The sequence below is a fragment of the Crassostrea angulata genome, chromosome 8 (assembly GCF_025612915.1).
Source record: "Crassostrea angulata isolate pt1a10 chromosome 8, ASM2561291v2, whole genome shotgun sequence".
Lineage (NCBI taxonomy): Eukaryota > Metazoa > Mollusca > Bivalvia > Ostreida > Ostreidae > Magallana > Magallana angulata.
The window spans coordinates 45,979,120-46,006,594 of record NC_069118.1 but is presented as its reverse complement, the minus strand read 5'-3'; the positions used below and the strand labels follow the sequence as shown (position 1 = coordinate 46,006,594).

The window sequence follows — 27,475 nt, the reverse complement described above, 5'->3', positions numbered from 1 at the left end:
TTGATATCGTCGATATTTTAAAAAACTGTTCAGAATTTGGTCCAAATAATTGATACTTTTATTGATATAAAATAACTGATTGTTTTAACCTTGGTTTGATATTGTTTAGCTCAATGGGATATATTTTAAAAAAAAAAAGAACCCAATGCATTCTCAGCTTACTATATAAACAGTTCTCGATTAGAATTTTTTTCTCATAAGCTTACGTAGTTTGACAATTTACACAAGAACAAATCAGGAGTTTTAAATTATCCAAATATGACATAAACTGCATCGCGTAGCAATTGCCTTTTCCTTTTTTGTCTATGCAGCAAAATTAATGTACTTCTTATCTGATATATTGGGCTATATCAGAAACGTTTACTTCAAGTTGCTGAATATCATACGTTTTGGATAGAAAGATAAGGGGTAGGCAACCTTCTTCCTGAAATCAATTACTAGTAAATGATGCACTGGTAATTGACCTGTATGATTGGTTAACCCACACCCACCCCCGTTCTCAAAGACGGTTAATGAGATTTACTAGTGTTAACAATTCATCATACTATCAGCAAATTAGAAATTCAATTCCAGGTTTTTTTTTATTTTAACATATTTTTTCAAAGTGCGTTAAGTGTTTCGATAATAAAAAATGGTGAAGTTCCTTCATAACGCACTTTGATTTTTTTTTTCAAACTGTGTTTGCTTAGTCCTAAGTATAACGCATTTTAATTTTTTAAGTGTGTACTTTTCTCAAAGTGCGTTGCCACATACGTTATTTAAAATCCACTATAAATCACAAAACTTGTGTGCTATAATTCTTTAGAAACTGTACAAAGAATGTATGGTGTATCAAATCATTTGATAATGAGAAGATGGGACAAATAAGTAAAATTTATGTAAGTAGTCAGTTTCATGTGTGTATTTCAAACCTGACAATGTAGTGAGAATCATGTGTGTCTAACTGGTGGGTCACGTGGTCTGATGTAGTGGAGTTCAGGGGGAAACCCAAATTTTTAATATAATGAATTTACGAATAATCAGCCCCCTAGGCTAATAAGAGTAGACAGCCTTTTATAAATTTGCTCAATTTTTTTCTTCACGACCCTTAGAAAATAGTGTAGTGACTTTCTGATGAAAAGTCATGTGTAGTGAGTTTCATGTCTTTACGAGTATGTGTGTGTGTGTGTGTGTGTGTGTGAATACAAACAATGAGGAATAAAGTGACAAGTAATTATATCAAATGAAGCGATAAAAAAATTCACAATTTTTATGTAATTTATTAAATTAAATGACTTTTAGATGACCAGAACATAAGATACATATACTTGCGCAAAGTTATTTTTTTTATTGAGAGATAAGGATAATTTTTAAGACACCCATGTCTGAATTGCAGTAAAATATATAGAGTCTGCAATATTTAATCGTTTATTAAATTTTTAAACATCAAATGTTTATACTTTATGACAAAATAAATGTCGAATTTTGAAAATCCGAAATAAAGTTAGTTATAAAACAGTCAATTTTGCACTGTGACATAAGCATATATGTTCGTCGTACGACAAAATTCTACATGAATAAAGCATTCTTATTTTTTTTAACCAGTAACACATATACACGATTTCGGTCGGTTTTACAGTATATAAGAATGCATACATGTAAATAGTGTAGAGATATCCGGTGTTTTTTGTTGGGGTTATATAATTGTAACATTTTGGTGATTAATTTCACGAAGCAAAAACAGCAAAAAACAAACAAAATAAAACTGAAAAACGAAACTAGTTTCCGAAAAAAAAAAAAATCCACTAGTGTTTGCTTTAAGAGATTATTTCAAATAGCAGTTCAAAATACAACAGACGTACAGTTAAATTAATACATGTGTATATTATATATGGATTATGTAGATGAAAAGACAAAAATTACATTTCACATAAACAATTATCAATTGCTTCAATGTGTAATAACGAGAAACTTGTTTATTTTTTCAGAATATTTCATAGATATTTAAAATTGCTTTTATCAGAATTTTTTATATTTCCAACAAATTTTACACAGATTGGAACAACTAATCAAAAAAGGAACATTTAATTGAAATGAGCACATTGCTTCCACCCCATCAATGTAACCAAATAAGAGATCTACAAATAAAAAAAATCTGCAAATGCCACAATGCCACAAATTTGAATGAAAGAAAAATGAGTCGCAAAAATAACATTTTGGCATCAAATGCTCAAAGTTTATTATAAATCAAGACAAACGTTGAACAGAATGCATTCAGGCATTTTAATTTTGAATATTAACAATATTAAAACTTGTACTAATACATGTTCTTTATCCAAAATAAAAAAAATAAGATAACTTTATCATTATCAAGGAATCCTATTCTTGTGGTTCTGTCTTTGCCTCTTCAAATTTTGGGTTGATATCATCACAGTGTCTAATCAATGAATTCGGTGAAACAACTTGGTTTTGATAATGTCTGGCCTTAAAAAAAAAGAAGAAGAAGCAATCTAAGATATATAGAGGAAAAAAAACACACACAGAGAGAGCAAATTTATTTAGATTTTCTACAAAATACTGGTGATGTTCAAATCGATCAAAAAGAAAAAAAAAAGCCTAGAAGGGTTAAGTATGAGTTTATTATTATTATTTTATAGATGATTGATATAGTGTTGTTTTATGTAGTGTCATGTGTGTTTTCTAAGATACATAGTTCCAAGTTTTAGTGCTCGATCTAAGGATGTTCAATTATAACGCCCAATACTGCTGGTCAATGAATATACCGATATATCATACAGCTGATTTTCATGGGAGGGATATTTTTTTCTATCCATTTTAGCGTTTTATGTATACTCGTCAAAGTTTATATCATCAAATTCAAACACTTCTCTGTTGATCTTTCTGGAATAAGTTTAAAGATTTATGGTTTTTCAATGGCTGTAATCATGATATAAAAATGACAGTTGTTTCACATTTAAAGCGTTTAAGATACAGTGTACATTTACCCTAATAATAATGCCAAAAAGCAAAGAATGTTAATCTTTACAAAGCATTGACATAAAAGAAGTGCTGGTTATTTGATGAATCTCAATGACAAACTTATATTTAATCTATTTAGTCAGAAGTTGATTTTTCAGTCATCTTTTCACTCCAGGTATGCAATTAACCGAAGTGATTTCATCGAGATTAGCATACTTAATATTTGAATTTTTAATCGTTCAATTGCTGAAAATTATATAAATAGAAGTAAAAAGGAATACATCTTTAAATATTATAAGGTGATAATTTTGGTCGGAGCGTGGTCAAATCTATCATAAAGCCCTTCCGGCTTTATTGGATTTGACGCCCCGACCAAAAAGATCACCCCATAATACTCAAAGAATAATATCTTATTCCTTAATAAAATGACTGAACACACATAATTTCTTTTTATTCAAGTCAATTCAATGAAATCTCATCAGATTTTAAAAGATACGATTTATACATGAGGTATTGAAGTTGTAGAATACTATCGAAGTATTATGTTATCCTAGACTTATTTACGTTAATATGTTGAATATTCCCCTCTCACTCACCCGCCCCTCAAACGAATAATGGTAATCATAATAAATCAGATATTATGCATTTTATCTTTACATGTATTTATCAATTACGAGAATAGATCAAGAAACTACATGGCAGTGAATGGCAACCCACGAAAATTAACGCATACGAATTTAAATGATCCCACAGCATACAGAAATACAAAAAAACCTGCAATTGAAGTTCTTTATTATCCAAAAATCAAAAAACAAACATAAAAACAAACAAACAAACAAATAAAAACCAAAACGAACCCCCCCCCCCCCCAAAAAAAAAAACCCACCCAAACTAATGATCTGCAGTTGTTTTGTAACACAACTAGGCTTAAAAAGAGATTAGCAATTTGATTTATGATTGAAAATTTGCAGCATTTTGTAACGTAACGCAATGCAACCTTTACCGTTTAAATATATACAGTACTTACCACGGTGTTTTTAAGAGGGTTATTCCCTGGTTGGTCTTGTTTCGGTCTATGAGGCAACGGTACACCGACCTGTAATATATTTTCTTGCGCAATTTGCTCAGAAAATAGGTTTTTCAATTCTTCTTGGCTAAGTTTACTTTTATCCATATTAATAATTCCATCAATTGCTGAGCTCTTTTTGTCATCCAAAACCTGTATGAAAGTAAAACAAAATGGTAATGATACAAATATAGAAGGTGACATTTGATGCAGCTAAAAACTGTGTATTTGATAATTATATTTCAGTTAAACCATCTAATTCATATAATAGTGTTTTGCTGTGCATTTACTATACCTAAATAGTAGTCAGGGTCTGATACATAGTGCATCAACTTCTGTGGCTCGTGCACTTTGTATCAAATCCTGATTACTATTTAAGCATTGTACTTTCACATCACCACCCTATTGTAATTATTATGCAGACTGTTGTAATCAACAAACTCTGTGTCTTTCCAGGAAATGAGACATGATTGACCTTACCGAGATAACTCAATTTTTTCCACGTACATTCGTTATCAAGCGTCATTAAAAAAAGAATTTTTATGATCTTCATGATAATTTTCATTGAAAAACGGTAAATCAATTAATTTCAAAACTTTATCGGAACTTTAACTTTAAAATTCCCGTCCAAAGTGGGGCATTTAAAAAAAATATTAATTTTAAGTGCTTGATGTCAATTCTATGTACCTAGGTATCATATATATATATATATATATATATATATATATATATATATATATATATATATATATATTTATATATATATATATACACACACTACCACCAGTTACATTATCGGCTGTTGTGGGTAACGATAGTGCATTGGGCTGTTGGACCTTATGATTTTAGGGTTGTGAATTCGGAATGCAGTCTCGGCGCTTGTAATTTTTCAGAATCGTGCTATTTCACACCTAGCTTCGCCATATTGAATTGCCTCCTAAAAAAGCATGTCAAAGTCGTATGGAAAAACTGACGTCAACAATATCATAATGGTTGCTGCTCTTTGACATGTAGATTTTACCGCTTCCTTTCTAGAACAGTTTGTGTTTTTTCGATACTTTAAATTCATATTGTGATATACTGTAATAACATTATGAATACAGAAAACCGAATATTAACTTTAAAAGATTTTACACATTGGAAATGTGTTGATTTGACAGTTTAAAATATTTCATCTTGTACATCCAACAAATATGAATGAGTTATGCCAAAAGAGCTTTCACTAGAGCCAGCTATGCTTCAAGACATGGCATTAAAGAAAGGATGGAAAAACTTCTATGATATATAATTATGTGGTTGTAAATTCATAATTACATGTACTAGTAAATGATGCTGGAACAAATCAAATATGCACAAATAACAAACAAGAAGTTAGCAAAATATAATTTTTTTTATGTGAATATTATTTAGAGAGCTCTAGTAAAGGCTTATTATTCATACACATTTAGGGTCAGCAGTTTTTGAAAAAATGAACCTAAACGTTAATCTTACTGTATATATATAAAACAATAATTGTAAGTTAATTGTTAAAAAATACCAGATATGTAAATGGAAGTCAGTAAAAAACATTTAATGTGTTCCCAGAGGAAAATGAAGATAAAAAATTCTTTGTAACTTTTGCGCATGCACTGAGGAAATCCTTGCCAGTTTCCTGTATATTCACAGGTAAACAACAATAACTTGCACTTCTTACTAGTGTTCTTTACAATATATTATTTTCTTTTATGGTGATTAAATATTTTTAAAACAAATATATCATAATAACTGCTTAGAATAAAAGCTTTACATCTGACAAGATTTAGCAGGGAACAAAAAGGTTAATATAAAATACAGAATAAAATGAAAAATATTTTCAATGAATTTATTTCCTGAAAACCTTTTAATGAATTTAAAGTATGCATTTTCTGCAAAATAAATGCATTTCATTAAAACTCTTGCTGTTGATTAACATAACCAATCCAAGGGGCATGAACCTTATGCTCTCCTAAAAGATACCATCAATGAAGATTGTGGTCGATTATATTAAGCAATATATTATACAAATTGCATTTAAAAGCATTTTATCAGTAAAATTGTACAATTCTGCATGATTTTTGACCTAGATATATGTCAAGACCGGCCTGCCCTTAAACTATCTAAGATATTTTGATATGTTTTGTTCAACGGTATAAATTAAGATAGAATGTTGTTAACGGGCAATCCGGCCCTGGAGTCTAATTTTGCTAAAAACGATAAAAAAGGCTGGAACTGCTTTTTGGTCTATATTTACATTTAAAAGTTTAGGATAGCTCAGAAGGTTATAGTGCTTGATATGTCACATTTGATGTTTTTGGTGCCCTGGTTCGATTTCATCTGCGAGCATACTTTTTCTTTATAAATATCAACGGCATTTATTAACACCATTTTATTTTGTTAAGCAGAATTGTTTATTCTGTATATTAAACTTTGATCTTCTTCCTTAAATGCACATTTGCTCATTGAATTAAAGATTAAAGATATCGATTGTAAAGGTATATATTTCACTACATGTAAAAGCAAACAACCAGAACTATACCCTAGTGAGAGCCCGCATTCGTTCTGTGTTACTCCAGACAGGTACTACGTAAAAATATCGCATTGAACAAAAACTTTCGCGTTTGCTTGTCCAGAACATCGACAGGAAATAGTACAGCTGTAGAAGAAATATTGTAAAGCAGATGCACTTCGTTTTTTGCCAAGAACATGTACATTGGAGACATTTTAAACCAAAAATGCAGGAAGAAGGGTTATATATTAGAAAAAAAGATGGGATTGGGTCATGTAGAGTTTTTCAGCCCTTTTGCCATCCCGGCTTCAGGTACGTCCTATGAAACAGAGGATGCAGCTGTTAATAGGGAAAAATTTATGTTGAATGTACAGTAAATGATGATAATGCTCGAACGGCTCCTAAAAAAATTCTACATCTACAAACATCACTCTTCCTGTTTTTCCTGTTGGAAAAACTTAGGCGACGTGCATCATTTGTCGCAAAGAGATATTGCGTCACTCGGGAATTTTGATAATTGCTTCTATATCCTTGGTTATAAATAAACGCATATCAAAAGCATGTTTCGTATTATAAAATTTAAAGTGAAAACAATTAAAGATAAGAAATTAAAATAAAATAAAGCGTTCATAAATCATAGTGCTGTGACAACGACTGTGAAACTTTTTTTTCAATCACTATACATTATGAGAACTAGAACCTAAGTTAGCAAGGGACAGTTCCGAATAACGTACTCGTCAATATTTTTGTAAAATTGAGAGTTGCTGTACTTAAAGGCTTATGAGTGTTGCTAAAATTCATGAAATTGATATGCAATGTGTAGGCCCCTTATGTTAGGTACATGAGAATCAGAAGTAAAATCCAAAACCTGCGTCTATGACTGTTGTGCTGACTTTACACAGTGAAATTGCAAGTTACAGACGGGAGGTAAAATAACACAAAAAGTAGGTGGATGGGACATTGTAAACTATACACCGGTAAGTAACTGACATGTAATAGTGCAACATGCACGCGGTACGGAAGGTCAACTCTCTGCAGGGAATTAGCTGGGGGAGGTCTAAAAAGCTGAAAAATCATGAAAAATTAGCAAAATATGAAAGGGTCAAAATCTCATAAAACACAGTATGTAGAGAATTTTACAGGTTTTGACTAGTAATTTTCTTCAGAAATTGGTGATTGGCCTTATAACGAGTGAATTAAAGGTATTTGTGCTGAATGGGAACCGAGGAAATTCTAGTTACAGAGTTCCGAAGACATGCATCCCTTGGCTACAAAGAATTGTATTGTAAGAATTTATTGTGTATGGCCTAAAAGCAAGAATCGGAACGGAAAATGGTATGATTTTTGTAATGACTATTGACAATTTATTTTTACATTTTGTTTTTTCGCCAGTTTTACGAATCATTTTCATAGGAACGTTCTTCGGTTCTAAGCAATGTCATTTGGGTATCCTTAGTAACAACATCAGGTAAAAGAATTAAATTGCAAATCATAACGATTAAGCTACGTTTACTCACCGGATCGCCTTTCGTCCTCACTTTTTCCAAAAGGATTGCCTAAAAAATTGTCATATATATATATATATATATATATATATATATATATATATATATATATATATATATATATATATATATATATATATATAATGTTGATAGATGGATGGATGGATGGATAGATAGATAGATAGATAGATAGATATTTAGATAGATAGATAGATAGATAGATAGATAGATAGATAGATAGATAGATAGATAGATAGATGGATAGAGAGAGAGAGAGAGATAGATAGATAGATAGATAGATAGATAGATAGATAGATAGATAGATAGATAGATAGATAGATAGATAGATAATTTTTCTGTGTTCATAGAATGCTTTGAAAAAAAAAAAAATTACGGATGTTGGGCAATTTCGACGTTTAACTTCTATGGTTAATTCTTTGTCCATCGCAGCTAGAATTTTCAGTTGTTCTGAATGATAATCATCCAAAACTTCTGACATTTTTTGCTTCTGATTTTTAAAGTATTTCAGCATGCTTTCCTGGTAATTGTCGTTTATTTCTTTCAATTTCTAAAAAACAATTCGTTCGATTATATCTTTGAAAAATCAGTGTTTTCCATAAAAAATACAACTTATGTATGTAATACCGTTAGATTTGATTAAAAACAGTCTTGTGTCTCTTAAATGAATGTACGTGGTGCAATCAACAATGGAAAAATGTTGTCTTGATTACTTGTTGATACTTTCCTCTTATGCTGATATCATCTACGAAGTCTGAAGAATTCTCAAGCTTTAATAAAAATCAAACAATTAGAAAAACTATATTCTTATCATATCAAAAGACCAATACATTGAAGATTTCAACCCGGTTTATTTATAAATCCCTATTCATGAAGATAAGAGAATAGTAATATATGTTTACTATATAGGTTGAAATTTTAACCCTGCTGAATTTACTGTAGATTTACTTAATCTTATTATGTATGATATAAGTTTATAAAAAAAGGAATAATTGAATACCTGGGCTTTTAATTCCCGTGCCCTTTCGATGTTCAGTCTGGAAACCGTTTCTGCTTGCTTTGCATAGTAATTGTTTAAAACTGCTTGACTTTCCTCATCAGACGACGAATTGTCAAATATTCCATCCAAATTAGCAATTTCCTATATGAATCAGTTTTTTGAAAACACATACAATGAAAAATTTAAGAGAATTTTTAATAACGAACTACGCATGTGTAGGGATTTGATTTAGTTTCCTTTTTAGTTTAATATAGTATTAAGGTATTCTGATTCACATCTCATTCATTCATTCATTCATTTATTCAATCCTTTACTCTTTATGCTGCACTTTAACACTAGTTTTGTGTTCTGTATGTGGTTATGTGTAAACCTAACATTCATATATAAAATAATGGTTCAGTCGAACTACATGTATATAAAAAGTAAAATATTCCATTTTTATAGGTGTTTTAATTATTCTGTACGTTGGTCAGCATTGATCACGGAAGTATTCCTTTTGTGGTCTGGTTTTGTAATTAATTCTGCAATATTCGGTAAAGAGTAAAGACGAATGTGACTGATATGTTTATATTAGCAACTTCATGACCTACGATAAATTTTTCTTTCAGACTAATATAAATAATTGTTTAAGTATATATGAAAGATATAAATAAATCGGTGTAAGCAGTATGAGTTTTGAGAATGAAATTTTTTGGAATAACGTATATGTGTGTAACTGTGTAATAAATTATCATGGAAAGCAATAAGTAAATGATTGATTCAATAAATTGCTAGACTTTACGTTAACAGTAAACATTCTATAATGATCTTATATTAATCATATACAGTAATCGATATATGATAATGAAAGAAGTAAATAAGACCTGCATTCAATTCCATAAATTGGTAACTACATAAGTATGTATCTGCCATTGCTAATTTTAATGATATCTATTACAGTAAATATCTCTGATAATATGGGAATATTGTTTAAATATAAGTGTGATGAAGTTGAATTCAGTTTATTTCAGTTTTGCATTTTGTTTTGTTGATTTTACTGTTTGTCGTTTTCGCTATCACCCCCACAAAATCCCAAAAGAACTTCATTACATATGGTGGCAGCGGTGGGATTTTGTGGTTGCTAGTGTGGAGAAAAAGATATTCAGTAAAATATTTGTCTCACAGGAAAAGTTAATTATCGATCAGATTAATTTTGCAATTATTATTGTCAGTAAATTGAAATTTAGTGGCTTCTTACTGGTAGTTGTCTGTTATCTGGTAAGCTGTGTCGTTGCCTAAGTGGTGAGAAGGGCAGGATTTATCTGTTTGTCTAGAGTTGTGGCGACATGCAACCGCAGTTGAGAGAGATAAGCGCGCGGTTAAAAGAGAAAAGAAGAAACAAACAAGAGATGAAACTGCAACGTCTGGCCATGGAAAGAGACGTACAAGAAAAGAAACAGACACTGGAGAGAACAATGAAAGAAAAGAGGTTACAGGTAAAAATGGAGAGAATTAGATTAACAGGAATAAGCAATGAAAGCCCAGAGGAAACCAAATGATGGGGAGATAAGAGAGCAGAAACATGAGGTAAAGTTTTTACTGCCTAAGTATGTAGAGGGTGAGGATATAGATGTTTTTCTCAGGTCGTTTGAAAGACTAGCTAATCTACATAGGTGGCCAAAACCAGAGTGGACATTGCGGTTAGTTCCCCAGTTGACGGGTAAGGCACTCGATAGTTATGCACGGTTGGGGGAAGGTGAGTCAAAGGATTATGATGTCATTAAGAAGGCAATTCTTAAAAGGAACAATTTGACAGCAAGTATATACAAGGATAAGTTAAGGACCGGTAAACAAAATCCTAATGAAAAATTCAGAGAGTTTTATACTCGTTCGTTGAATTATTTTGAGCATTGGTGTCAAATGGAAAGAGTTAATCATAACTTTCAAACATTGGTAGATATGATTATGAGAGAGCAGCTTGTCAACAGTTCGTCAAAAATTTTTACAGGTATGGTTGAAAGAAAGACAACCAAAATCTTCCGATGAAATGATTGAGATCGCTGAAGCCTATCAGAACGCACATAGGGGTGCAGGAAGTTTGCCCAGGACGCAAACTCAACATAATCAGAGGGACAATAGCGGTAATTTTTCTGAGCAGAAAGCCACGTCAGGTAATATGCAAAATAAGCATGAAAAGAAGTGTTATTTGTGTCACAGATTTGGTCATTTTATGAACAATTGTCCATTACGCAGAACAACCGATAAAGATACAACTAGTGGAAGGTCATAGGGAGGAAAATCTAAATCGGGTCAACAACAGGCAGAAGGTAAGGACAAAGTAGGATTGATCCATTCACCAACACTGACAAGAAAAAGTCTAGCTTTGGAAGTACCAGTGATGGTGGAGTCCAAGGAAGCTGATAAAGACACAAGGAGGATTGGTCTGAAAATGGGTAATGGTAAGGTGAATAGTTAAGAAGCATCTGTCTTGCGTGACACTGGGTGTACATCCATTCTAATGACAGAAAAGTTGATAAAGGAAGAAGATTTGACAGGGGGCGTTCGGGAAGTTACACTTGCGAATGGATGTGTGATGGAATGTCCGGAAGTGTGGATTGAAGTTGATACAAATTATGTCAAAGGTAAAGTATTAGCTATAGTCATGAATACCCTGTTTGCAGATTTGATTGTAGGGAATTACACACGGTTAGATGTCCCTACTGCAATAAAGAAAGGTGGTGAATTGGCGAGGTCACAAACAGATGTTTTTCAGACCGTAGAGGTAGAGAGTAGTCTTGAATTAGGCAAAGAAATCTCGACTGATGAATGGATTAAGGAGCAGAGTAAAGATCCAGCATTGGATGTCCTCAGAAAACGAGTCGGCAATGACATGTCTAAGGAATGTGAGACTTTAATTACGCTTGAGAAAGGTATGTTGTACCGACATTTCAAATCTCCTACAAAGGAAGTAATTAAACAGTTAGTGGTACCAACGGAATTTCGGAGACAGATTTTGCAGCTAGGGCATGATATTCCTATGACAGGACATCTTGGTATTAAGAAGACCAGAGAGAAAATCTTGAAGTATTTCTTTTGGCCTGGAATATTCAACGACACCAAACAAAACTGTAGAGCATGTCCAAAATGTCAAAAAGGGACTTCAAAGACACAGGTGAGTAAAGTTCCTTTTGTGCAAATACCAAGAATAGATGTCCCATTCCAACAGATTGCGATCGACATAGTTGGACCACTGCCTAGGACAAAAAGGGGAAATCAGTATGTATTAGTTATTTGTGATTATGCTATTAAGTACCCAGTGGAAATCCCTTTGAGAAGTCAGGAAGCAGAAGTGGTGGCTGAGGCGATGGTAGAAGTTTTCTCAAGGCTTGGCGATCTTTTCTGATAAATGTACCAATTTCATGTCATCACTTATGTCCGAGTTATGTAAGCTACTCAGTATACGGAAGTTAAATACAACCCCATACCACCCCCAAGCGAACGGCCTTGTCGAGAGGTTTATTGGAACCTTAAAGAGGATGCTACAAATCTACGCACAGGATCAACCAGGCAAGTGGGATAAGCTCTTACCCTATCTTCTTTTAGCATACAGGGAAGTCCCTTAAGAATCAACAGGGTTTGCTCCATTCGAGTTGATGTATGGACGGCACGTCAGATGACCACTTGCTCTTATGAGAGAGAGTAGCGATGGCGAAGACGAGGAAAACCGTCAGTTGCAACCATCAGTTCTCAGCTATATCATTGAGACACGGGAGAAGTTAGCAGAGATGGCTGATCTATTGTCGGAAAAGGAGCAGGATAGCAAAACAGATAAGAAGAGGTATTACGACCGAAACGCAAGAAACAGAACATTTGAAGTTAAGGATAAAATTCTGGTCTTGTTACCGACAAGCACAAAGAAACTCTTAGCACAATGGAAAGGACCCTTTCCCGTAGTCGAGAAAGTTAGTCCCGTAGACTATAAAGTGCGGCATGACAACAGAGTTACCAAAGTGTATCATGTGAACATGCTTAAACGATGGTTCGAGCGAAATGAAGGGCACGATGAGCGAGTTACGGCAGCTGTTTTGCATTGCAGACCATTTAGAGGAGGACAATGAAGGAATAGGCAATCCACTGATGGAGCCCAGAGACACTTACAGAAATGTCAAAATAGCCGAGACGTTGTCGATTGAGCAGAGGACGGAACTCAAAGAATGTTTGAATGAACACAGTGCTGTGTTAACCAATGTTCCTGGCAGAACTTCAGTTTTAAAACATAGTGTAATTACTACCAGTGACATACCAGTAAGTCAAAAACCCTACCGAATTCCACACGCTTTACGAGACGAAGTGAAAAAGGAGTTGATGGCAATGGTAGAAGCTGGAATAGTGGAACCTTCGGTAAGTCCCTATGCGTCACCTGTAGTGATAATTGCAAAAAGGATTAAACAATTAGATTCTGCATAGATTACCCCAAGTTGAATCAGGTAACACAATTTGGCCCTGAACCAAATGCGCAGATATAAGATATTATTGATAGACTCGGAGAGGCAAAGTATTCGAGTAAAGTAGACCTTACAAAAGGTTATTGGCAAATCAGTTTGGATGATGATGCCAAAGTGAAAAGAGCGTTCGTGACTCCATTAAGCCATTACCAATTTACGGTAATGCCGTTTGGAATGATGAACTCCGCTGCATTCAACAGGTTGGTAAGAACTGTTTTAGCTGAACATACTGCCTTTTCAGATTCCTTTATTAATTATATCATTATCTTTAGTGACTGTTGGGAAAGTCACATTAGACACATACATGTACAAGTAGTGTTAAGCTCATTACAGAAAGCTGGTTTGACGGTCAACCCAAAGAAATGTGAGTTTGGTGCATGTCAGATTGAATTCTTAGGGCACTTGGTAGGAAATAATCAAGTTCAACCAACAGCAGAGAAAATTCAAGCTATCTTGAATATTCCCATTCAGCCAAGAAGAAAGAGGTAAGGTCTTTCTTAGGGTCTATTAATTTTTACAGGAAGTTCATTCCTAATTTCTCGACTAAGTCAGCACCATTATCAGATTTGACTAGAAAGAATCAACCAAATCATGTAAAATGGACAGTTGAACATGACCAAGCTTTTAAGCAACTTAAACAAGATCTGGTAAGTGCTCCGGTATTATGGAACCCTGATTTCAATGCAGAATTTATTTTGCAGACTGATGCAAGCGATAGGGGTTTAGGCGTTGTATTTTTACAGGAGAAAGAAGCAGAACTTCATCCCTTTGTCTATCTTAGCAAAAAGTTACTGCCAATGGAACAAAATTTTGCTACAGTAGAAAAAGAATGCTATGCCATAGTGTGGGATCAAACGATTAAGTAAGTATCTGTATGGCAGATAATTTGTTATTGAGTCTGACCATCGGGCACTACAATGGTTGAAGACGATAAGGTCAGAAAATCTACTGTGGAGCCTTGTTCTGCAAGAGTACAAATTCATTGTGAGGCACATTGCAGGGATGGAGAACAAGATGGCTGATTATCTCTCTAGACTATCTTAGTTTACCTTCAACTTCATGGTCATTTTTTTTCAAAATGTTGACAATTTTTTAATGAAATGGGGGCGTTTGTGATGAAGTTGAATTCAGTTTATTTCAGTTTTGCATTTTGTTTTGTTGATTTTACTGTTTGTCGTTTTCGCTATCACCCCCACAAAATCCAAAAAGAACTTCATTACAATAGGTAATGAAGATATCGCTCTTTGCTGATACAACTTGATAGTTTAGACAAGTGACTTAAGTAAATAAATGTCATATGTGAATGTTTTTGCAATGTGTGTGTATGTATTGTTTTTGGTGTGTGCCTATATGATTTATGTATGTGTAGTTTTAGGATGATTCCTTTTTTCCTAAATATTAAAAACAAATCTATTAAACAGTAAGAAAACCTTAAGATCGAGTTCATATGTCATCTTGCATCAAGATCCGGTTACAGATGGGGTAAAACTAGTAAGGTAATTTGGCAATAATATTCAACATTTGACTCATTTAGCAATAAATACAGCACTAACTTTTCATTGCACAAACATGTACTTACTTCTTTCGCTTTTTGTATGAAATTTTCTGCAGAATCCTTATGTTCATCCTTAAAGATAAAAATAATGTTGATTTAAATTGTTTTAAAGTGAGAAAGATGTAATTGAAAATGATAGTATTTTTCTCTTGAAAATGTTTTTAAAATAGCGATGCATTGTTTGAAAACAAATTTGATGAATATCATTTTTTTAGCACAGCTTGTCATATTTACAGAGATTTGAAGAGAACTAACTGAATATTGTAGTCACGTTTGAATGACAATATTGAATTTGGATAAAAGGTCCTTATTCATTCTACATCTGACTCCTCAACCATCATAATTCTTTTTTATCGAGTCTTTGCACTTTCATCCAAAGAGTTACGTGATTCAAAGTTTTTTGCACTTTTCCTGTGTTACATCGTTAAACATTAATGGATAATTTCTTGTGTTTGAAGTTTAACAACATACTTGTAATATTGTAAACGTCTTTATTTCAAAGCATCTAATATTTCACGATTTCCTGAGTAAGTACATATACCTTTCACGGTGTTTTAGTCTAACGGATAATCGATTTCTTCATTATAGAATAATTGATCACGATTTTGAAAAAAAGACATATGATGAGTAATAAACATGCAACTGTTCATTTACATTATATTTGGAATCACCTTAAGTTATTCTCTTAATCCCGTTGAATGCTATAAGAACAATAATTAAAAATATGTTGTCGAATATAATATGCACTGATATATAATGCAAACCCGGCATTTTTGGCCTGCAAATTAGGGGGAAACGTAATCTATGCAAAACCCGTAGGACTTTATAATCAATTTATCTTAAAAGTGAACTGCTCAAATGAATATGAATACTGATTGCAGACAGCTTTGGTTGTACATGTACAGGAATCTTTGCCCAAGGAGATTTCCCGAGAAATTAAGTGACAATAAGTAACAATGATTTCGATAGGGCCAAAGAGAGGTGTTAAAATGAATCATCCGTTATATAAAACATGTAGTTGTTCATTATAATTAAGTGTATTTAATCATACATAATACTCATGCTTGCTATTCTAACTGATTTTTAAAGTACCATGATAGGCAAGTAGTAACATACGCCCTGCTCATGCACACATCTATCTATAACAGCTGTTATGACGACCCAAACGGAGATGGTGAATGCACAGCTCATATTTACGGTGTCTTAATGTTCACTAAAAATTGACTGACCGTAAACATAGCCAGAAAAATACACCGTAATGTTTTCTACGTCTATAGTGCATGTATGTATTCAAGTAATTAAATGGCGTATTGAAACTGGTTCCCATGGAACATCAATCATTGTTTCAAAGTTATCTATGGACAATGATTCAATTATCTGACATGTTTTACAACCTAAATTCTTGTGAATGCTAAATCATATTTATCACACTGTATAAGAAAAATTACTTGTATTCAAAATCTACTATTTAGTGACATCTCTTTTATTAGAATTATTAAAATAAAAAAAAATATTTGCAGCTTACTTCACGATTTAATTCGTTTAGTCGTTTTTTATACTCAGAAAGGAGTGAATTTTCATCCCATTTCCATCCTTTTTGTGCTGAATATAATGTTATTTCATCTGAGTGTTTTTGGTGAAGCATGACAAGAAGAGCAACTTCCACTGGTCTCATATCATTGTGTAGAAGCTTCTGACTTTCAATGTCCAGCTTTGCAATACTTTGCTTGATCTTAATAAAAGTTTTAAAAAGAAATCAAAACAAATTTTTATCAAACAACAAAGATTAGGACTCACATTAAGTTTTTAAAACTTCAGTTTTATTTTAAATAAATCTGCAACAAAAACATTTGGTACTATTTTAAAAATATGTTACAATGAAATAATAATGTGTGATTGCAGTTATGATATATATATATATATATATATATATATATATATATATATATATATATATATATATATATATATATATATATATATATATATATATATATATATATATATATAGATTATTAAATGACAATTTTATATCGCATCCTATATTAGCCCAAGGTCGCCGTATGTCGGCTCGAGGGCTGATAAACAGCGATCGAGAGCTAATATATGATGCGATATAAAAATTGCCATGTTATAATTTTGATATCATTTACTTATAGAAAATATCAACAAAACAATAAATAAAATCATGTGGTGAATGATTATTGTTAACAAATCGCTCCGTGTCTATACATTTCATCTCTGATAAACTTCCCTGGAATTTTTGCGCCAGCTGTTTGCATGCCAAACTGACGTCGACGTACTATTTGACATCATACTCGGAGATCGGAGTTGAACGACGCATACTGAACTATACGTCATAATAACCGATAATGAACGGAAAGGGGTGTGATAAAACATCTGAAGATTGTCGGAGAGGGGTGTGATATAAATCTTATATCACACCCTTAGGGTTAATATCACACGGGTAGGCGAAATTTATGTGTATACAGTACCCGCAACGTTATTTTTTTACAATCCTATCCTATCGTATCGTGTATCAATCTCATCGTATCGTACGTGTATACTGTTCTATCGTGCGTTAATCCTATCCTATCGTGCGTGTATACTATTCTATTGTGCGTTAATTCTATCAGGTTTATCGTTCAATTTTGACAGTTTTTCCGTTTATCCTATCGTTTTAATAGTTTCGTGCCTTTACATAAGCAATTACATTTTTTTTTCAAAGTTGCAAGTCGTTCAGTGCGCCGTTTACGAATATTTCTCGAACAAGAATTGTAAAATCTTATCCAGCATTCTATCATGATACTTATTTCCTAATTTATTAGATCAAAATTAACCAATATTGCATGTAAATCATACCTGAATACGAAGTTCTTAGGAACAAGGTAACATATTTGCCTGTATATCGAATATATTAAATCGTGCACGGGGTGTATACTTGCGTAAACATCAACTTTTATGCAAAATAACTTGTGTTTTATGCATCACATTTTACAGAAACAAAAGACTAGTATTTTCAATATAATTTATTTTTAATGAAAACCAGGGTTGCATTTTAATTGAAACCATTATTTTCCGTGTAATATTTGATTTCGGACTGGAATGTTTTCGGCAATAGGGTGTGTAATAATGAAAACAAATCGTACGCGGAATGTGTATCTGCGTGGATATTTATTTAACTTGTGTGTAATATAATTCGTTTTTTTTTTTTTTTTTTTTAATTTTTTTATTTTTGTTTACACATAAATCCACATACACACATATTTCAGACATATTTCATACATTTCAAGATTCTACATATTGTAATAACTTATTAATCTAAAGAAAAACATATTAGCCGTGTAGTGTAAAAACGTGTTTTTTTGAAAAAAAAAATAAATAAATAAATAGATGATAGCAGTAAATGAAAAGAGAAAAAGGGAGATACAGAAGAAGATACAAAAATACAAAAGAAAAAAAGGGGGGGGGTACATTATCAATATATTTGTTCAAGTCCATATAATTTTAAAAAAAGAAAGAAATAGTTTAAGCAATCACAGATGTCCTAAAACTTGTTATAATTTCTCACAAATTGTTTGCCAGTGGTTTTCATAATCTGAGTATCTACAGTTTTTCAATAGCATATATTTTTCAAGCAGAATCCTGTTTTTCATTATTTGTTTTACTAATTCAAAACTTAGATGAGGGTTTTTGTTATATTTGGTAGCAAAAATATACCATTTAATAACCATCAATATTAAATTATACATTTTATAGATGCTTTGTTTTATAAATTTACCAAATAAAACAGATTTCCTATCAAAAACTATGCAAATATCAAATTGATTTAAAAACCATTCCTCAATATTACACCATAGTTCTTTTACATAGAAACATTCATAAAGCAGATGATCAATTGTTTCAATATTTGTTTTACAGAAGCTACATAAGGGAGAATCAATTAATTTCAACTTGTGCAGATAATAATTTGTAGGTATATTTCTATGTAAAATTTGATATTGAAGCCAGTTGAGTTTACTTTCTTGGACCGCTTTAAAACAGAGACAGTAGATTCTATTCCATTCTAAATCGGTGAAATTTTCTCCAAGATCTCTCCATCTAATTGATGATGTTATCGGTTCTTTTTTATTTTCAATTAAAATGTTATACATTTCCTTACATCCTTTTTTTTCCCAAAAAAAAAAGATAAATAGAGTTTGGAATTTTAGGTCCATGTTCTTTGCTCATATCTGTATTATCTATGTGTTTTTTTACAGCTTTTTTTAGACCTGCATATTCAATAAAATTTGTATTCACGTTCATGTTATTTAGTATTTCTAAGCTAAGAAAATTCCCATTACAGTCAAACAAATCACTAGTTAGTGTAAACCCTACTCTAAAATATTTTTTTTTAAAAATACTGAGGAATTTCCTATCAGAATGTTTGGGTTGTCCCATAAAAGTTCATTATTAAATTGTTTTTCAGTTTGTTTACTTGTTGATTTTATTACTTTTGCCCAGCTAAGTAACACTTCTTTCCAAAATAGATTTGGTATTTTTCTAATCATTTCAAAAGTAAAATCTAATCCTCTTTTCCATAAATCTGATATTTCAATTTCTAAGGTTGTTTCTAAAAGTTTTACCCATTTTGCATTAGAATTAATTAATCTTTTTATCCAGCTGGATTTAAGGGCAATGATAAATGCTGGGTAATCAATCATTTTTAGCCCTCCATATTTATAATCTTGTATTACAGTATTTTTCTTTATTTTATGCATGTTGCATCCCCATAGAAAGTGGTACAAATCGTTTTCCAATTTGTTTATCAAGTTTGTATCTGGATTGGGTATACTTAATATTAAGTGATTTAATTTTGGTATAATTAATGATTTTATTATTTTAAGTCTCCCTATCGGTGTTAGCTTTCTATGTTTCCATTGATTCATTATTTTATTGATTTCTGATAATTTAGGAGAATAGTTTAGCTCGGACATTTCTTCAAGGTTAATTGAAAATTTAATTCCGAGAAGGTCAAATGCTGTGTTGTTCCAGTCTAGCTTCCATCGAGTATGGTGAAAAACATCTTTAGAAAATTTTTTGCTACCTATCCATACCAATTTTGTTTTTTGGAAATTAATTTTAAGACCAGATATATTTTCAAAGAAGTCTAATTCTCTTAGAATGCCATCAAGTGTTAGGGGAGAGCCATCAGAAATAAGGGATGTATCGTCTGCATATTGGGACAGCTTATATTCTACATTTCCAATTTTAATACCTGTTATGTCTTTATTATTTCGAATTATTATTCCAAGAATTTCTGCACATAGGAGAAAGAGATAGGGCGATATAGGGTCTCCTTGTCTGCAACCTCTTTGAGGGTATATGTAATCTGAGCTGAGCCCATTCTGTAAAACACATGACTTTATTCCTTTATAAAATGTATTAATCCATTTTTTGAGCTTATTACCAAAGTTGAAAAAATCTAATGTTTGATTGATAAATTCCCAGGAAATTGTGTCAAAAGCCTTTTCAAAATCTATTATTAGCATAAGCAGTCCAGGAATTTGTTTATAATCTGTATATTGTATAATGTCATAGATTAGTCTTATATTTTCTCCAATAAATCTTCCTTTAATGAACCCAGTTTGGTCTGTATTTATTAGTTTATCTAAGTGTACTTTAATACGTTCTGCTATACATCCTGATGCTATTTTATAGACAACATTTAAAAGGGTAATAGGGCGCCAATTTTTCAGATACTGTTTAGGTTTTCCTGCTTTTGGTATACAAGTAATTATACCAAGTTTATTATGGTCTGAGAATTGACCTATTTCATAAGAATTATTAATAGCTCTAGTCACAAAAACACCAATGTCTTTCCAAAAAAACTGAAAGAATTCACAGGTGAAACCATCTATGACTATTGTCTATGCAAGTTCAAACTTTAGTATTAGAACTTCCCACTGAGTTCCCCACAATTATGCCTTATCTTTTAAAGGTAATCATGGTATAAATTACCATTTGTTTTTCATAAAAAAACCTTGTATATATGTAACGTATTATCATTACTATATATATTCTCTTTTTCCCCTTCTTTTTGTAAACTTGCATGTCTATCATTATACAATGGTTTTTGTTAAAAAAAACCCCCAAAAAACATGTAATTGATTATGGTTGAAAACTCGTTCGGTTAATGGATACCCGTTAGTCAAGATTTTTAACTTAAAATTTCAGCCATTTTTCTGTAAAAGTTTATCCAACCGGAACGCATGAATACGGATCCGGTTCTACCTTTTATTTTACCATGTTACCTTCCGACTATGAGTTGGAATGTTTTTTCCCACATGTATGTAAGTTTAACGGTTACTTTTTTTTTTCTTTTGTTGTTTATCTTTTTTTTCTTACTAAACAACGGAAAGATTATTTATCCACATAACACAGGGTGAAGCAGATTTTATAGTCTATTATGTCACATTTTTTTCTCTTTAAGTGACTCATTATCCCTTTCTCAAGTTTCTGTTTTGTTGCAGTTTAAGACACATGTATTTTGATTTTTTAGTCGTCGATATCTATGAGTCAACTGCCCCGAAAACGCATCTCAATATCTTTTATACAATGGTTAAGACTATGGATGACTCCTTCATCACGATCGGAAAATATGAAACTTGTAATGATAAACTATTTTTTTCCATTTAGAGCAACATATTATTTTTGGTATATTCTGCTCTCGCAAATTCAGAACCTTATTTTTCCATGCTTCTTTTTTGGCATGCATCAATTCCCTCATTTTTTTCTACATCTTTTATAAGAATAGTTTGGCTTTCTGCTTTCTTATTTTTTGGGGTACACTGTTTATCTGCATCACTTTTTACTTATCATGGATGAAAAAACAAAGGAAAACCTTCTTAAAGTTCTTACATTAAATTGTCAAGGCCTGGGGGATAAAAATAAGCGAAAGGATGTTTTTAACAATCTTAAATCAAAGAACTGTAATATTTACATGTTACAAGATACCCATTTTACAAAAGAAGATGAAAATATAATTAAAACACAATGGGGGTATGAAGTATTTTTTAGTTCCTTTAAATCAAATGCTAGAGGAGTTGCTACTCTGGTGAATAATAATTGTGAATTTAAGTCCTTAAATGTAATTCAAGATGATTCGGGAAACTACTTGATTCTAGATGTAGAAATTGAAGATATTCCATTCATACTTATAAATATATACGGTCCCAACAATGACAGACCACAATTCTATTCAGAATTGAAAAGCAAAATTGAAGACATCTATACCTCACAGCACATTATTTTAGGAGGGGATTTCAATCTTATATTAGATAAAGATCTTGATTCTATGAATTATAAAAATCTTAATAACCCTAAAGCCAGAACTGAAGTGTTAAAGCTAATTGACACATTCAACCTTAAAGATGTCTTCCGAGAACAATGTCCTTTTTTGAAAAGATACACTTGGAGGAAAAAAAACCCTATTAAGCAGGCTAGGCTTGACTTCTTCCTAATTTCGGAATCATTACAAACTATGTCACCATGTATTAAACATGAAAACAGTTATCGTTCTGATCATTCCCCAGTCTTATTCCAATGCAAATTAAATGAATTTATAAAAGGGAAAGATTTTTGGAAATTTAATAATTCACTCCTAACCGATAAAGACTACATCAATATCATTAAAAAATTACTAAACAACATAATATGTCAATACTCATGCCATGTATATAATAAAGAAAGTATCAGTACAATTAGAAATGAAGATCTCTGCCTAAGAATTAATGATCAATTATTTCTTGACACATTACTTATGGAAATTAGGGGCAAAACAATTTCTTATGCTAGTTACAAAAAGAAAAAACAAAATCAAAGAAAATTAAAACTGGAAAAAGAAATAACTGAAATTGAGCAAAACTTAACCCAAAACACAATTGCCGAACTTAATGAGAAACAGAATGAATTAGAGCAAATTAGGAGTAATATATTAAAAGGACAATGTATAAGATCCAAAGCTAAATGGATTGAAGAAGGAGAAAAACCCACCAAGTATTTTTTGAGTCTAGAGTCGAGAAACTATATTAGCAAACAAATTCCAAGAATACAAAAAGATGACGGGTCAATTATTACCGACCAATTCAAAATTCTAAATGAAATAAAAATGTTTTATGAAAATCTTTATAGAAAAAGAGAGACTATTTATACAGAGGATTTCCGATTAAAATTAAACAAATTTAATGTAACAAAGTTAACAAAAGAAGAATCTAATAGTTTAGAGGGACCAATAAATAATACTGAAGTCTATAATTTTCTGAAAAAAATGAAGAATGACAAAAGTCCCGGCCCAGATGGTTTCACCTGTGAATTCTTTAAGTTTTTTTTGGATATAATTCGTTTTTAATGCATCAGTTTCTTATACAGAAAGAAATGTATTTGTGATAGATTTTATGTTTACTTTGAACAAGAGTTGGATTTTTATAATTGAACCCGCTGATTTCCGTGTGATTTAATCTCGGGCTAAAATATTCGCGGCGATTGGCTAGGGCGTTCGGTAATGAAAACAATGTGAACAATACAGAATATTTATTGATCATTTATATAAGCTCATAATTTTAGTTTAAAAAAATGAGCTGGTCATTCATATACATTCTATACATTTATATGATGCAGCGATGATTAACAACTCGGCAATTGTTACTAAAAAAATTCCACGTAAATCATTATTCGTACGTGTTCTTTCTCAAATTCTGCCATTATCAGTTTATTCATGATGATCGTCTAAAGCGATTATTCGTTTATCATGAACATCGTTTATCCTTTTCATGTATGTATCAATCCTATCCTATCGTGCGTTATACTGTTCTATCGTGCGTTAATCATATCCTATCATGCGTTTATACTGTCCTATCGTGCGTTAATCATGTCCTATCGTACGCAAATCCTGTCCTATCGTTTATCTTGTAATAAATAACGTTGAGGGTTCTGTATCGCACAGGGCGGAAAAGGGTGTACTTTCTATAAGTATACGATATAAATCTTATATCACACCCCTAGTGTTTATATCACACGGGTAGGTAAATTTTGGGTTTATATCGCACGGGGTGGAAAAGGGTATATTTTCTATAAGTATACGATATAATTAATTCAAAGCACATATTTTTTACTTATTTCAGATATATGCAATACTCTTTTCAGTTTGATACATTTAATACCTTCCATTGGCATTTTGTTTTTACATTTCTAGTACTTAATTTTCTATTTTACTTGATACTGCCGTGTATTGAACAAAAAGTGGCTGTTTAAAACATATTTTTACATATGTTTTTCCATACGAAATTTGAAAAAAATCACAAGTGAAGTCTTTTGGACAAAAACATTTGCCATTCTTCATTTTTTGAAGAAAATTATACACTTCAGTCTCAATAACAGGGACCTCTGAATTATCACATTATTCTTTTGTTAGTTTTATTTAGTTCAATTGTAAAGGAAATCTTTTGGGAATACAATTTCTGTTCTTTTTACATCTGCAAAAATTACATTGAATTTGTCTAATAGTATGGCAATTGACCCATCCTCTTTTATATATTTAAGGAATGTGCTCACCATTATAATTTTAGAAATATGTCAAAGGTTTCAATCCATTTATTTTGGGATCGAATATACTGACCTTAAAGAATATAAATTCTAATATCTTGTATCGTCTTGAATCTTTCAAGTCCACAGTATAACAATGAAAATGTAATGAGACTTTTTAACAATACACATAGACGTTTGCGTAGTTTTGGACATCGGTCTTACAATAAACCCATTATATACGATGTCTCTTTCAATTCACTTCCACCTTTAATTTATGTAAATTAACAGTTAGGCCTCCATCACATTAAAAACAAACTTTACTTTGTCTCTTTAAAAATTTTGAATGATATGCTTGAGAAAGTAAAGGAAATGCCAATTTTTTTATTCTTCAACACCCGAATAGAGACTCGGTTCGGTGATTATGAATTTTACTAACAATAAGCCTTTTAAACCGCCACGTGGGAAAGAAGCTGCTCAGGAACAAAATTTGTCCTTGAAACTACAATATACAAAGAAAGGAATTGACTTAGTAATATTAGCAATATCCTTAGCAAAAAGGTCCAGTTTTGTATTCTACTCCTTGCTTTCTTAAAATTATTTTTTGATTATGCACCCCGCGCCCCCCAATTTTAGAAAGCCTCAACAGTAAGCATCTCATAGCGGCAGTTCTTCAACATAATCATGTCAAATACATACTACGCTTCGATACTTTCTTATTCTAAAATTTGTAGTCGACTTTCATTAAATTTCGCTCTTGAACAATTTTGAAAAAATTAAAGTCATCGTTACAATTTTAAGTTATCTATAAAAATATTGATCGAAGCTCAACGGGAGACCATTGAATAAAACCTTTAAATTCTAAAGCCTTGTTTAAATGTCTGCCGGTTATGACCCAAGATCTCGAGACAAGTGATTTTAAAGGACTCTAGTTTTACCTCATTTTTTAAAAGAAATGAACCAAATTATATACCAGTTGAACATGTAAATAAATGTAACCAGAGATGAAACCCTTTAAATTTCGAGCTTCGAAATATAAAAATGATAGATTTTTTATGATCCAAGAAACCAAAACCCCCTACCTGTAATCATGGACCGTTAATAATGACTGAGAGTATTATGCATATGCATTATTGAAAAAAATATTCTTATTTCAGGTTATGCAATGAATACCTCTTTACTAAGAATAAAAATTGATAAGTGTAGTAATTCAAAATATCTTCAGTAAATTTGTATAAATCACACAAGAAAAAGTCCATACATAGAAAAAATCAAGCTGCAAAAAGACGACACTTTTAAATGAAGAACATTTTTATGAGAAAAAGAATATATTTATAAACAGAACATGTTCAATCTATACTATTAGGTTTTAAATCACTTCTGAAACATTGATATTCTGTTATCTTGATGAAGATAAAGACAACCCACTTTATCTGATAACCTTACTTGTAAACTATATACTGATTGAAAAAAAGCATAGACATTTTTACTTTTACTTCGGTTTCACAGGAACAGCTTCCTTTTTAATGGCTACGTACTGTTTTTTATTATTAAGTTAAATAGCATTCTTCCTTGGACGCCATTTTTATTCATTCTAGATTACGCTCTCACCAGGTTATGCCCTTGTTATTTTATATTTCCTAAAACACGAACACACTTACCTTTTCCCTTAATTCAGGAGCAGGTAGAACTGTAGAAGCTGCTCCCATTTTTGAAGATGGTGATGTCATATGAACTGGGTCTGGTATTTAAGTTCCGTTGGCTGTTTGCCATTAAAATACCATATTCGTCAGTTTTCGTCCGGCGTTGAGAGAATCATGGCGGACAATGTTAAGGTAGCTGTGCGGATTCGATCTATCATATCCTTTTTGTTTACCAATTTAAAAGAGATTTGTGAATATCAAAATGGATATTTATTTTTGTATCTATTTAATAACGGTAAGCAAACTTGATCATATAATAGTATAATGATAAATAAGACCAGGTGAGTTGGATTTCATCATTTAAAAGAGAAAATCATAAACTTTAGAGCCTTGATCCATATTACATTTGGGGGTGTTTGTTTTTGTTTTGTTTTTGGTTTTGTTTCTTCTAGGAGATTTATGTTTTTAATTTTAAAAACCCATATAACAGTTTAATTACATTCTATTCTTTCAAACAAATGCCCTTTACTATTTTGCTGAACAATTTTTTCTTTGAAGCCAGGCTGTTTTCAAATGCAGCTAAATGTCCGTAACCGGTTAATTGCAGAACAAAGAACAAGTTGATGTGATCAAATAACTGCCTCCTCCCCCATTTTTACCAATTTTAAATAGTAATGGCGTCGGATGCAAATTGAAAGTTAGAGGACAAGACAAGAAAAGACTTTTAACCAAGATTAAATAACATCCTAGCATTTAAAATCTAATATTCATAAAACATTAAATAGAGGATGTCTATCACAACAACATCGATAAAAAAAACCGTCATTGTTCAGTAGCTGTTCATACATTACTGCATTAAAATTGGCTAATCACGCAATTTTGGAAGCAATTGAACATACGTAAAGTCATTGCCAAGGGCTTAAGTTGTTAGCTTGTCTAATCAGACTTTCTTTTTTTGTTTGTCGTTGTTTTCGCTGTTGTTGTCGTCCAAGTTGTTGTCATCGTAGACGTTTTAATTTTTCATGTTTTCCAGAACCGCTTGGCCAATTTTAACAAAACCTTGCAAAATCATTCTTTGTGAGATGGCTTTCAATCTTATTCACACGAAGGTTCATTTTCTCTTCATAGAGGAGATAATTTGGATAGAGTGTAAAAAGGGTT

General features: G+C 31.8%; 1 protein-coding gene and 2 pseudogenes across 2 annotated transcripts; 2 read left to right on the top strand and 1 right to left on the bottom strand.

The window, feature by feature from the left end:
- Nucleotides 1-1,277: 1,277 nt before the first annotated feature.
- Nucleotides 1,278-26,470, bottom strand: LOC128158715 (uncharacterized). Of its 2 annotated transcripts, XM_052821662.1 has the most exons (10): nt 26,333-26,429; nt 25,111-25,173; nt 16,636-16,842; nt 15,135-15,182; nt 9,072-9,212; nt 8,785-8,841; nt 8,448-8,621; nt 8,066-8,104; nt 3,986-4,177; nt 1,278-2,463 (listed from the first exon to the last, which is right to left on the bottom strand). In XM_052821662.1, exons 1-10 carry the CDS (start codon nt 26,399-26,401, stop codon nt 2,359-2,361), a joined length of 1,095 nt encoding a protein of 364 aa, XP_052677622.1. In that variant the 5' UTR covers nt 26,402-26,429; the 3' UTR covers nt 1,278-2,358. The 2 variants fall into 2 exon arrangements, with proteins under 2 accessions (XP_052677622.1, XP_052677623.1); XM_052821663.1 differs by lacking the exon at nt 25,111-25,173 and having other exon boundaries at nt 26,333-26,470.
- LOC128158716 (uncharacterized) lies at nt 11,842-14,955 on the top strand (annotated as a pseudogene).
- Nucleotides 26,402-27,475, top strand: part of LOC128158714 (kinesin-like protein KIF28P) — a 74,072-nt pseudogene continuing 72,998 nt past the window's right edge.